The sequence below is a fragment of the Salvelinus sp. IW2-2015 genome, linkage group LG8 (genome assembly GCF_002910315.2).
Source record: "Salvelinus sp. IW2-2015 linkage group LG8, ASM291031v2, whole genome shotgun sequence".
Taxonomy (NCBI): Eukaryota; Metazoa; Chordata; class Actinopteri; order Salmoniformes; family Salmonidae; genus Salvelinus; species Salvelinus sp. IW2-2015.
Window position 1 is genome coordinate 51,951,771 of NC_036848.1, and position 14,178 is coordinate 51,965,948.

Here is a 14,178-nt window from a genome sequence, read left to right on the forward strand (position 1 = left end):
TTTCTGTCTTTTACATGTTTGGTTTTAATTTCATTTCCTATCCTTGTGTTTGTGGTGATCTCTCTCTCTAAGGGATGAGGGTGTCATTATTTATATATGTATGCAGGGGACGGGGGACATGTCCCCCCCACATTCTAAAATTGCATAATTGTCCCCCCCAGTTTGATCATTTATCAAAACGAGGCAACGGTYTGCTTTAGGACCATGCAGACGGTTCCGAGTGGTCGGCTAGGCTGTGTTTGTCCGACTGGATAAAAAAAAACAAAGTTGCGCCCCTGCATGTACGCTAGATCATGTAATGGCATGAAACAGTTTCATATTCAAATAATGCAATACATGGATGGAAGGAGGAGGAAGAAGAATGGAGTTTGAACAATGGAATGAGGATGTCATTAAATGGACACCGGATTGAGTCTATAGAGGATCTGATGGGATCACATGCATGGGGAAAGGGAATATGCCTTTAAAGGGATTGAATTGATAAAAAATACATTGATATATTAACATAATATGAACAGCCTTTCACAACCATGCTACTCTATTATCAAATGTAATAYATCACAATAGAAATGTGCCAGCTAACTAGGAAGTTTATCTCAATTAAATGCATTATTCATCAAAATCAAATGTACTGGAGACTATTGTCAAACAAAGTTGTTGTAATTATGGTGAGTGTTATGGAATGACACTGCTCCATACTTTAAAAAAAATGGTGTTATCCATAGTAATAAGGGAGTTATTTGAAGTGCATGTATTTCTGTCAGTGGATACATTTTCTAAAGATACAGCTTTATAAAGACCTTTACATATATTTGTCTCAAGATGTAAACAAGGCTAATACGTCTGTTAAAGATACAAACACAAACTCTGAACTTGTCTGATTAAAATGTTCTTTTACATTTTTTTATGCATTTATACTACATGGATGATTTCAGAATTTATGCAAATATTTGATGAGACTGGTGGTGTTATTTGTAAGATGGAGGACAACAACATGGCATACATACAGACAGAGGTATTAACACTGGGAACTCACTTCTGACAAAGCAAAAGACAAATGCATGGCCCCTCCCCATAGCATTAACGCTAGCCTTATCAACAAACATCATCTATAATTTCCTGTTTAGTTGGAAATTAACATCTTTGTCGCCTTATGCAATAGCATTAGCATGTTGATTATAATCTCGGCGATGAGCTAAACTATGTCATTGGACTCAGCAAATGGGCCGGCCACACAGTGTACATTATGCCCAGTATAAATGGAATGAAGCCAATTTAAATATACTCATGACTTAGATTACACATTTGTGTTAGTGATGGTAATTTTACAGAGGATGATAGTAATCATACTGCATTGGCTCAAGCTTCTTACCACTGCTATTGTTTTTGTAGGCATCTTCAATTTGAATGTGTGAGTTGATAAATGCATCCTACTATCATACATGCATAGTTGTGGTTCAGTTTATTTAGTTATGACGTCATACTGATGGATTTACCTTAAGACTGGTTGATTATTTTGTGTCATTCTAATGGTTTGATGTTTCAGATGACCTGAAGTCATCCTAAAAGGAGTCAGCAGGCATGCCAGAAAAAGCCTCTTCATTTTGTTCTCCTTTCTGCCTCATCCTTGTGATAATGGCATAATGGCATAATGTGATAAATCATAATGTCATAATGTCATCATGTGATAAATCATAGTGTCATAATATTATCAATCCTGATGTGATAATGTGCTAGTCATAATGTGATCATGTCAAATTGTCATAATGTGATAATGTCATAATATGATAATGTCATAATGTGAAAAAGCATTTCTTGATGAATTTTTGCCTTTTCTAATTCTCTCAATGATAACAGAGCTAGCTATTTATGTTTGGATACTCCTATACAATCTATTTTGGAAGTTTTGAGTGAAGATTAAAGGSGCAATCAGCAACTGAAACAATAGCAAAGCATAATCCCCGCCCCTGTTTTGCTAACAAGCTGAGGGACGAGGCTTGAGATATGTAACCTCTCTCAAATTCATAGACAGAGCAATGGATGAACTGACCATCCATGATATCAACATGATAGTTTTAACCATGTTTTGAGGCATGTGTTTGACTAGATTTACTTTGTTTATAAACATGGGATGTAAACAAGATAATATTTAGGGTTCTGATTGGTTATGACAGTTGAACTCATGAGGCATTCATAAGTTGTATTTTTCAAGACTCGATGGGTACATACCATTAATTTATACGTCCAAAAATGGATGTAGCAATTGCAGATTGCCTCTTTAATAAAGTCTGTAGTATTACTAAAAATGTTCAATACAATAGCTGATGATTGAGTTGAGCATACAAAAGTATGGATCAAAGGGCCAGGGGTGATAGCATTCTTCCTCCATTTGGTGTAATGTTTACAAAGATCCAGACTTTATAAATGCCTTAGTGTTATATAGCTGTAAATGATATTATTCTGGCCTAGTTAATGGATGACCTATTTATCTTATACAGTATCATTACCATTTGCTGGGTCTATGTCCAGACTTTACAGTCACAGTGTGACGCATATCCTCTAATAAAACAAAGTCAAACGTGGCTCTCTAACAAACTTGGCCAAGAAATGATGCATTGCTCTTCAGGCAATAGGCATTGCAGGCTTTTAACAATACATCATTATTCATCTTGCCAACAATTTGTTTATCAGCTCTCTTCCAGTTTCTGAGAAATTATGAGGGAGGGCTTGAAGTTGTGGCTGATAAGGCTGAGAGAMACAATGGTACGAAGACGTGACTTATATGTGAACTTAGTGAGTGAAAATTCCTCTGTGAAACAGTGAAGTGATCTAGAGCAGTATCGTTTAGTATCAAACACAATCAGTCTTATGAAGATGAACACTAACATATTTAAGCTTGAATCTTGTCTCATAACACTTTGTTGAGGAATAAGGCAAAGAATACTTGCTATCTTTTAAATTGCATGTAATGTCAAAAGAAAATCTGTGGCTACGCCAGTACAGTCAACCTTTTCATCTAACCTTTGTGTACAATAGAACAATGTCTTTGGAGGGATATCACTTTGGTAGAAGTGCAAAGACATGTGCCACTGGGTCATATGCCAAGGTGTGACATATAGCTGMCAGTGCCCTGAGCTGAGTCAGTATGTGTTTAACCTGTTTTCAGGAGTTCTAGCTTGTAGAACAATTTGTTATCATTGAATCGACATGAGACAGACCTGTGACCTCTGTTGTCAACTTCACATATGACGTTCTGTTCTGCTAGCATGCAACCCAGCGTGAAACAGCATTCACCTACAGCTAAACTCGCTCGGCCAAAGTTACATGTAGACTAATATGAAACTATGGAGTCTGGTGACGCGATACTAACTTACAGCTAACAATGTGAAACAACGGCTGGAAATGTAGAATGTTCCTGGTTGTGCACAGTACAGTATGTCATAAATCATGTCTGAAATAAGTGTGGTAACAAAAACACTATTCTATCACTCTCCATGGAATTTAAGATATACTGTAGTATCGTTTTAGATGATTACAACTACATTATTTGATTTTGTAAAACTACAATAAAGCAAAATTAAATAAAGGTTAAWTAAAAATAAATAAATTAAAAAGTACCTGCCTCGCCTCAGCAGGCCCAAATGTCCAGGCTCAAATGCCTCTGTACTCCAAATCAGCAAAATCAGGACTGCTTACAACTGACATCCACAAATTCATGKTGACCAAAAAACATTGTCCCCCCCCAAACCCCCTCTGCACTGTTTTGAATTTTGTGAACAGCAAACCTTATTTATTCATAGTCTCTTTGATTTACATTAAGCTTGTCACCTTGGAAACCTTGAATTGATCAGTTGGAGAAGGCTGATGGTATCAGTGCAAGCAGGGTTTGCAGGTAAAAAATGCCTGCATTTGTCTGGAAGGTGTCATCTCCTGTGATATGTGCTSTTGGTTCCTTTCACGGTTGCCATGGTGATTATTTAAGTCCAACCTACTATCAACAAACCTTTTAAATCTATGGACTGGGAGAATCCTTCATTTTCCTTTTTTTCCACTCTGTAACTGAATGTAAACAATGCATCAAAAGATACATTATTTTATCCCTGCTCTGGCTCCTGATATGCATTGTTCATGTGTTCCTTACAGATTGTGATTTTGTGCTACTGTTATTTATAGTATGTGTGTGGGTGTGTAAAAATATGACTGAAAATGCACTGCATGGAGAGAGACAGCAGACATGGTTAATGTTATTTAAATAGGAAGTGTAGTTAAATCATTACTGTGCAGCTATAACTATAACTCATAAGCTTCTTGTTTTTTATATATATTTATACATATACATAGACACAGTACCAGTCAAAGGTTTGGACACACCTACTCATTCAAGGGTTTTTCTTTATTTTTACTATTTTCTACATTGTATAATTGTAACGGCAGCCTTCCCTCTCTTCACTAGAAGAGGGGGTGAAACAGGGATCGGACCAACACGCAGCGTAGCCAGTGCTCAACATGTTTAATTAAACGAAAACAGTGAACACTTACAACGAACAAAATAACAAAATGTGGCAAACTGAAACAGTCCTATCTGGTGCAGAACACAAACACAGAGACAGGAAACAACCACCCACAATCCCCAACACAAAACAAGCCACCTATATATGATTCTCAATCAGGGACAACGATTGACAGCTGCCTCTGATTGAGAACCATATTAGGCTGGACACAGAAACAGACGAACTAGACACACAACATAGAATTCCCACCCAGCTCACGTCCTGACCAACACTAAACAAGCAAAACACATAAGAACTCTGGTCAGGACATTACAATAATAATAGTGAAGACATCATAACTATGAAATAACACATGTTGAATCATATAGTAACCAAAAAAGTGTTAAACAAATCAAAATATTTTTTATATTTTAGATTCTTCAAAGTAGCCACCCTTTGCCTTGATGACAGCTTTGCACACTCTTGGCATTCTCTCAACCAGCTGGCATGCTTTTCCAATAGTCTTGAAGGAGTTTCCACATATGCTGGTCACTTGTTGGCTGCTTTTCCTTCACTCTGCAATCCGACTCATCCCAAACCATCTCTATTGGGTTGATGTCAAGTGATTGTGGAGGCCAGGTCATCTAATGCAGCACTCCATCACTCTCCTTGGTCAAATAGCCCTAACACAGCATGGAGTTGTGTTTTGGGTCATTGTCCTGTTGATAAACAAATGATATTCCCACTGAGCGCAAACTAGATGGGATGGCGTATTGATGCAGAATGCTGTGGTAGCCATGCTTGTTAAGTGTGCCTTGAATTCTAAATAAATCACAGACAGAGTCACCAGCAAAGCACCCCCACACCATCACACCACCTCCTCCACGCTTGATGGTGGGAACCACACATGCAGAGATCATCCGTTCACATACTCTGCGTCTCACAAAGACTTGGCGGTTGGAACAAAAATCTCAAATTTGGACTCGAGACAAAAGGACAGATATTCACCGGTCTAATTTCCATTGCTTGTGTTTTTTGGCCTAAGCAAGTCTCTTCTTCTTGTTCGTGTCCTTCAGTAGTGGTTTCTTTGCAGCTATTCGACTATGATGTTGATGTTGAGATGTGTCTGTTACTTTGAACTCTGTGAAGCATTTATTTGGGCTACAATCTGATGTTCAGTTAACTCTGATGAACTTATCCCCTGCAGCAGAGGTAACTTTCTGTCTTCCTTTCCTCTTGCGGTCCTCATGAGAACATGATGGTTTTTGCGACTGCACTTGAAGAAACTTTCAAAGTTCTTGACATTTTCTGGATTGACTGACCTTCATGTCTTAAAGTAATGAAAATGCCTTAAAGTAACGATGGACTGTCGTTTATCTTTGCTTATTTCAGCTGTTCTTGCCATAATATGGACTTGGAATTTTACCAAATAGGGCTATCTTCTGTATATCACCCCTACCTTGTCACAACACAACTGACTGTCTCAAATGCTTTAAGAACAAAATACATTTATCACGACTTCTTCCGAGGTCGATGCCTCTCCTTGTTCGGGCGATGTTTGGCGCTGAGCCATTTTTCATTTTCCATTTGTGTTGTCTTGTTTTCCCACACACCTGGTTTCATTTCCCTCATTATGTGTTGTGTATTTAGCCCCCTGTTTTCCCCCATGTCTTTGTGCGTGATTGTTTATTGTTAGGTCGGTACGTTTTTGGCTGGTTTATTCCCGGGTGCTGTTTTACCCGTGTTTAGTGGCAACCGTTATTTTGTTCGCACATTGGGTTTGTTACTTTGTGCTTTTGCATTAATTAAAGTGCGTTGTTCACTTATCTCTGCTCTCCTGCGCCTGACTTCATGCACCAGCTACACCCACCGCCTGACAACATTCCACAAATGAACTTTTAACAAGGCACATCTGTTAATTGAAATGCATTCCAGGTGACTACCTCGTGAAGCTGGTTGAGAGAATGGCAAGAGTGTTCAAAGGGCTATTAAAATTCAAAAATGTTCACAAGTTGTTCACTGTTTTCACAAGAGACAGACTGACACACATTTTCTGTTTTGACTGATCAAGGCAAAGGGTGCTACTTTGAAGAATTTCAAATATAACATTTATTTTGATTTGTTTAACACTTCTTTGGTTACTACATGATTCCATATGTGTTATTTCATAAGTCTGATGGCTTCACTATTATTCTACAATGTAGAAAATAGTAAAAATAAAGAAAAACCCTGGAATGAATAGGTGTGTCCAAACTTGGTCCACCCTTTGCTGCTATAAGAGCCTCCACTCTGCTGGGAAGGCTTTCCACAAGATGTTGGAACATTGCTGCAGGGACTTGCTTCCATTCAGCCACAAGAGCATTAGTGAGGTCGGGCACTGATGTTGAGTGATTAGGCCTGGCTCGCAGTTGGCGTTCCAATTCATTCCAAAAGTGATAGATGGGGTTGAGGTCAGGTCTCTGTGTAGGCCAGTCAAGTTCTTCCACACCGATCTCATCCAAACGTTTCTTTATGGACCTCGCTTTGTGCACTGGGGAATTGTCAAACCGTTGCCACAAAGTTTGAAGCACATAATTGTTGAGAATGTCATTATATGCTGTAGCATTAAGATTTCCCTTCACTGGAACTAAGGGGCCCAGCCCGAACCATGAAAAACAGTCCCAGTCCATTATTCCTCCTCCACCAAACTTTACAGTTGGTACTATGCATTCAGGCAGGTAACGTTCTTCTGGCATCCGCCAAACCAAGATTCGTCCGTCGGACTGCCAGATGGAGAAACGTGATTCATCACTCCAGAGAACGCGTTTCCACTGCTCAAGAGTCCAATTGCAGCAAGTTTTACACCGCTCCAGCCAACACTTGGTATTGCGCATGGTGATCTTAGACTTGTGTGCTGCTGCTCGGCCACAGAAACCAATTTCCTGAAGCTTCCGTCTAAATGTTCTTGTGCTGACGTTGCTTCCAGGGGCAGTTTGGAACTCGGTAGTGAGTGTTGCAATTGAGGATAGATGATTTTTACGCGCTATGTGCTTCAAAACTCGTCGGTTCGTTCTGTTAGCTTGTGTGGCCTACCACTTTGCGGCTGAGCCGTTGTTGCTCCTAGACGTTTCCACTTCACAATAACAGCATTTACAGTTGACCAGGGCAGCTCTAGCAGGGCAGAAATTTGSCACCTATGGCGGTGCCACATTGAAAGTCACTGAGCTCTTCAGTAGGGGCCATTCTACTGTCAATGTTTGTCTATGGAGATTGCATGGCTGTGTGCTRGATTATATACACCTGCCAGCAAAGGGTGTGGCTGAAATAGCTGAATCCACTAATTTGAACGGGTGTTCAGATACTTTTGGCCATGTATATACATCCTATGAACAAGAAGCGGATAACCTWAAAGGTAGACTAAGCGATATGCCGAAGATGCAGTATGTAAACATCATAGTGGGTCAATTTCTGTAACAACTAAGATTGTTGTAGCTCAAGGCTCACCTTCTCCGCTGTTMTGGTCCATTGGCTACCACACTAACAGCATGAAGCGAACCCTTACACATGCGCAGATACTGTGTGTGATTATTTGAGAGCAAAGTGTTGTATCTCGCTCATCTCAATATCTGTGGTGCTGCTCATGGCAACGTCATTTCTCTGGGGATRAATCTGTTAAAAATGACATAAAAATGTAATGTAAAAGATTAGCGTTTCACATTTCATAATAAAACAGTCAACAACGTCATATTTGACATTCGCGGAAGAATTTAGGAATAACAATGGTAACAATCATTGCTGCTCCCGAGTGGCGCAGCGGTCTAAGGCACTGCATCTCAGTGCTAAAGGCCTCACTACATACCCTGGTTTGATTCCAGGCTGTATCACAACTGGCCATGATTGGGAGTCCCATAGGGTGGCGCACAATTAGCCCAGCGTCGTCCGGGAAGGGTTTGGTTAGGGTAGGCCGTCATTGTAAATAATAATTTGTTCTTCTGACTTGCCTATTTAAATAAAGGTACAATTAAAATGATAATGTATGTAAGAGATAGTTTTTCTTCCTTTTTGTAAATGTCATTCACATGATTTTGTGTCAGTAAATCATAGTCCACTGTAATTGAAACATGGATRTTCAATTCTCCTGCTTTTCCAGTGACTCACAATGCTGCATCTTAACAGTGTCACAATCTTGATGTGTGATAATCAATACAATTATAGGACATCACAAGCCACTTCTTCTCAAAACACTTTAGATTGTAACACTGCAGTGTGAAACCACCCCTCTGCCTTATATGATTCTGTTTGGTTGGCTTGATGTTAGATTTGTTAGTTAGATWATCTATGGCAATTGCAATAATGGGCATTTTCTTAAATGTGTGTGGAAATGTTTGCAGGCATGGTTYCTGAAATGTTTCTCCAGCTTACAAAAGAGGCTCATTTCAAGCTTAAATTCATGTCAAAATGGCAAGGTATTCAAGAAGATTTGCTGATAATAGTAGCTGGCCATGTTATTCGTGTTCACAGTTGGTTCTGACCTTATATGAGAGGTTAGAATAACATCATTACACTGTTACAGTTAGGGTTAAGCTAAGGTTTAGAATAAGGGTTAGGGTAAAGGTTAAGGTTAGAGTCAGGGGTAGGGTTAGGGTAAAGATTAAGGTAGAGTCAGGGGTAGGGTTAGGGTTAGGGTAAAGGTTAAGGTTAGGAGCAGGGGTAGGGTTAGGGTAAAGATTAAGGTTAGAGTCAGGGGTAGGGTAGGTTAGGGTAAAGGTTAAGGTTAGAGTCAGGGTAGGGTTAGGGTAAAGATTAAGGTTAGAGTCAGGGTAGGGTTAGGGTAAAGGTTAAGGTTAGAGTCAGGGGTAGAGTTAGGGTAAAGGTTAAGGTTAGAGTCAGGGGTAGGGTTAGGGTAAAGATTAAGGTTAGAGTCAGGGGTAGGGCTAGGGTTAGGGTAAAGGTTAAGGTTAGAGTCAGGGGTAGGGTTAGGGTAAAGATTAAGGTTAGAGTCAGGGTAGGGTTAGGGTTAGGGTAAAGGTTAGAGTCAGGGGTAGGGTTAGGGTAAAGATTAAGGTTAGAGTCAGGGGTAGGGTTAGGGTTAGGGTAAAGGTTAAGGTTAGAGTCAGGGCTAGGGTTAGGGTAAAGGTTCAGGTTAGAGTCAGGGGTAGGGTTAGGGTAAAGATTAAGGTTAGAGTCAGGCTTGGGTTAGGGTAAAGGTTAAGGTTAGGGTAGAGTCAGGGGTAGGGTTAGGGTTAGGGTAAAGGTTAGAGTCAGGGCTAGGGTTAGGGTAAAGGTAGAGTCAGGGCAAGGGTTAGGGTAAAGGTTAAGGTTAGAGTCAGGGGTAGGGTTAGGTAAAGGTTAAGGTTAGAGTCAGGGCTAGGGTTAGGGGAAAGGTTTCAGGTTAGAGTCAGGGGTAGGGTTAGGGTAAAGATTAAGGTTAGAGTCAGGGCTTGGGTTAGGGTAAAGGTTAAGGTTAGGGTTAGAGTCAGGGGTAGGGTTAGGGTTAGGTAAAAGGTTAGAGTCAGGGCTAGGGTTAGGGTAAAGGTTAGAGTCAGGCTAGGGTTAGGGTAAGGTTAAGGTTAGAGTCAGGGGTAGGGTTAGGGTAAAGGTTAAGGTTAGAGTCAGGGGTAGGGTTAGGGTAAAGATTAAATTAGAGTCAGGGTAGGGTAGGGTAAAGGGAAATAAAATGATAAATTCAACTTCATATTCATCATCATCATCATCTACAGCACCACATCAACATAATATGTGGGAAAAATTTACGTGTTTCTATGTTTTGTAGTAAAAGAGATAGAAGATAACTGTTTCCAATGACATCATCAACCAATTGGTTGACAATTAGTAGGCAATGCCTACTCATAATTTGTTAAAATCACTTYATGATGTCATTAGGTGTTACTGGAGATGAGTTTAGGGATAGGATAAGGGTTAAGGTTCGAGTTAGGGTTAGTAGATAGTTCGTTGAAATGTTACTGATAGTCTGTAGATTGATAATTGTAATGGACTGCACCAAGGGATGACCATGAAGCCAGTGAAGTAGATAACTTATTTCAGCAGAAGTGGTCTTGTACTGATTGGTGTTTTTCTGAARGGCACAGGATGTCCCTGTTCTAACACATGCATGCTGTGATCACTTATTGGAGTGACCTCTAGAAGCATGTTTACTGTGCATTAATAAAAATAGAATTTGCCATTGCTTCTACAAGCCCCCCCCTCATCAACAACCAACTGGGTATTTATCATGATGTCAGTTTTCTTTCTTTATTCATGGAGTTGTATGGCTGTTTATTCAATGCTATCTATTTCAAAAGCTGACCCCTGCTTGGTTGTTATGGAGGCAAAGTGTGGGAATTTATTGACCATCGACCACAGGTTGGCTACTGCAGTGATAATGTTAATGAATCAATACAGAGTGCTATCAGTGGCACAATTAAGGCTGTATTTCATGTTCCACACCAAGTTGTACCTCTGCAAGGGCAGCTCTACTGTCTGTCACTTCAAACTAGTGCATTAGTCTGTATTATCCTGACAAAATGAATCCCTGGTTGTGGATCTCATTAATGTTGCACTGGGGGGAAAAACAGTCTGTGGTGAAAAACAAATAAGCGATTTATAGTGCCTTTGGTAATGAATCACAGTGCACTTGCTTTTGACCTGCAAGTTATATTTGAGTTTATGATTATCAGTCATGCTAACAAATAAAAGATGATGAGAATATGCCAACACAGATGGTCCTGAACCCAAATGCCAACCTACAGTATTATAGTACAAACACAAAGTGCATTGGACCAGAATACAGATGTCTGAGGGTGTCCAGCATCAAACAAATCCAGCAGCATCTGGTTGCAGCCTGAGCATGTTTTAGGCACATTTGATGTGCTCAAAGAGTGTCAACAAATTGGAAAGATGGCATGTCCCATCTGCAGACTGTCTATTTATTTGTGTGAAATGTGCTATGGTAGAGAGACAAAATGGTTACACCGTCTCAAGCTTATTGAACTACTGTAGCCCTTTCTGTTMTATTTGTCACCAAACATTTGACAGAGTCAAGCATTTTGACAAGTGCAAACTTTTACATAGAAATATGGTATAACATGTCCCTCTTCTTCATAACAAAACGTTTTCATAAAATGCTGAATTACCAGTACCCTCTTTAACCTTCCATGTCCTTCACGGATTACTAATGTTCTGAGTAATGGTGTTTTGGCATAAAGTGATACATGTTTAACTAACAGAACAGAAAGTKATGTCTTCTACCAGACAACAGTATAATTAGTCTCATTCACCCAATATAATGGCTGTGGTTGGTAGAGTTCATGCTAAATGTTTTTTGTTGTGTGCTTCAGTTTCTATTGCRGCTTATGATTTTAGAGGTCTTCTGATTTTGTACTTTGATGGTAACATATTTATCAAAATATTGTCTCAGAAGCGTTGACAAAGCTTTGATGAGTCAGCATTTTTTTCAATCTTCATTTGTTCCCAAAAATTGTGTTCTTCTTACATATGAACAGACCTCCATGCTTTTAGTTCCATTGTTATTTATCAATGTAGAGCTCTAGACTARACAATTGTGGACTMTTTATATTTCTGACATAACAGTTCTTAGAACAACAACATGCTTCTTAGAACAACAACATGCTTCTTAGAATAATAACATGCTTCTTAGAACAACAACATGCTTTTTAGAACAACAACATGCTTCTTAGAATAATAACATGCTTCTTAGAACAACAACATGCTTCTTAGAAACACAACATGCTTCTTAAGAATAATAACATGCGTCCTTAGAAACAACAAATGCTTCTTAGAACAACAACATGCTCTTAGAAAAAACATGCTTCTTAGAATAATTAACATGCTTCTTAGAACAACAACATGCTTCTTAGAGATATAACATGCTAGACACACATGCTTCTTAGAACAAAAACATGCTTCTTAGAACAACAACATGCTTCTTAAAACACAACATGCTTCTTAGAATAATAACATGCTCTTAGAACACAAATGCTTCTTGAAATAACTAACATGCTTCTTAGAACAACAACATGCTTCTTAGAACAACAACACATGCTTCTTAGAATAATAACATGCTTCTTAGAACATAATAACATGCTTCTTAGAACAACAACAATGCTTCTTAGAAATAAAAGCATGCTTCTTAGAATAATACATGCTTCTTAGAACAACAACATGCTTCTTAGAACAAAACATGCTTTTAAGAATATAACATGCTTCTTAGAAATAATAACATGCTTTCTTAGAACAACAACATGCTTCTTAGAATACATAACATGCTTCTTAGAACAACACATGGTTCTTAGTAACAACAAACAATGCTTCTGATCTTAGAAGAATAATAACATGCTTCTTAGAATAATAACATGCTTCTTAGAACAACAACATGCTTCTTAGAACAACAACATGCTTCTTAGAACAACAACATGCTCTTAGAAAACATCAACAGATATGAAATTGCGAGCAATGTTTTCCAGTGGCAGATAATCAAAWATTGTGCTAACCTTACAGCTACTCTCGTGTTTTTTCTATGAGTGGTTTTGGATTGACACAAATGTCTGCCTGGGAGTATTAGCAACAAGCATATTTAATTGAAATCATTGCTTGACATCTACATGCAGAAACACTCTATTTACTTTAAGCTAATGATTCTTGGCAAAGAATGGCAGGATTTAACCTTGTTACTCTTTCATTGCAAAGCTTGTGAGGTTGAAAGGACAATGGCATAATCTCCTTTCATCAAAGATTCTACACCTCTTTGATGAGGTATAATGACTTGGTATAATCATGCTGTGTGCAAGCGTTGTTGTGTGTGCTGTATTTCTCACCTTGGAGAACAGTTCTGAATAGTGATTGCAAGTTCTCTTTCTGCTCCAGGTAAGATTATGATTAAGGCCAATGGGTTTGGGTACCTTTTCAGTTTGGGTCCGTTAGTTAACAATACAAAATGACTCCGCTTTCATGCATACTGCTTTTCAATCATAAATAAGCCAAGATATTGGAAGGTCCCCCTATGCTGCTCACAATATGACACAGCGAGAGATGAGACATGTGAAATGGAGCACCGAGGAAAATTTACCATACATTTGCATATGTCAACATACCCAAACACATATATATTTAATGTTTGTGAAGAGAGGTTCTTGTGTTCAGGCCTGAGGCTTCCAATGGGTAATGGAAGGGGGTGCTTTGTTGTGCTACAGAAATGCTGTTTCAGTGGCATATTTGAGAACAATATATAGCTGTTTCACACCTGAGTCATGCATAATATTCCWGAATTTACAGCGTGTAAATTCTTAGATTGGTCATCTAAAAGATCCATATTATATCTTATGTCTGTCTTTGATTTTATCCTCAGGCCAAACTTGTGGTGGTGTTGCACAAGGACTAAATGGAACGATAGAGAGTCCTGGCTTTCCCCACGGCTACCCAAACTATGCCAACTGTACCTGGATCATCATCACAGGAGAACGAAACAGGATACAGTTGTCATTTCACACCTTTGCTCTTGAAGAGGACTGTGACATCGTCTCTATTTATGACGGACAACCACAGCCAGGAAACCTGAAAATGAGGTAACAGACTCTTACTTACCCACATGCATTTTTCTATGTAGGTCTACTGGGTGGTGATCTGAGAACATTTCTTAACAATGGCTTGGTTTTGRGTTCATTTGATTTTAGTGCTACTGTATTGTTGTAAC

General features: G+C 39.0%; 1 protein-coding gene across 1 annotated transcript in view; it reads left to right on the forward strand.

Annotated features, from left to right (window-relative positions):
- Positions 1-14,178, forward strand: part of LOC111968271 (CUB and sushi domain-containing protein 1-like) — a 441,455-nt gene that overhangs the window by 111,485 nt on the left and 315,792 nt on the right. Inside the window, exon 2 of the mRNA XM_070444995.1 lies at positions 13,834-14,050. Coding sequence (XP_070301096.1) covers positions 13,834-14,050 — 217 coding nt within the window. The remainder of the gene's footprint in view (positions 1-13,833; positions 14,051-14,178) is intronic.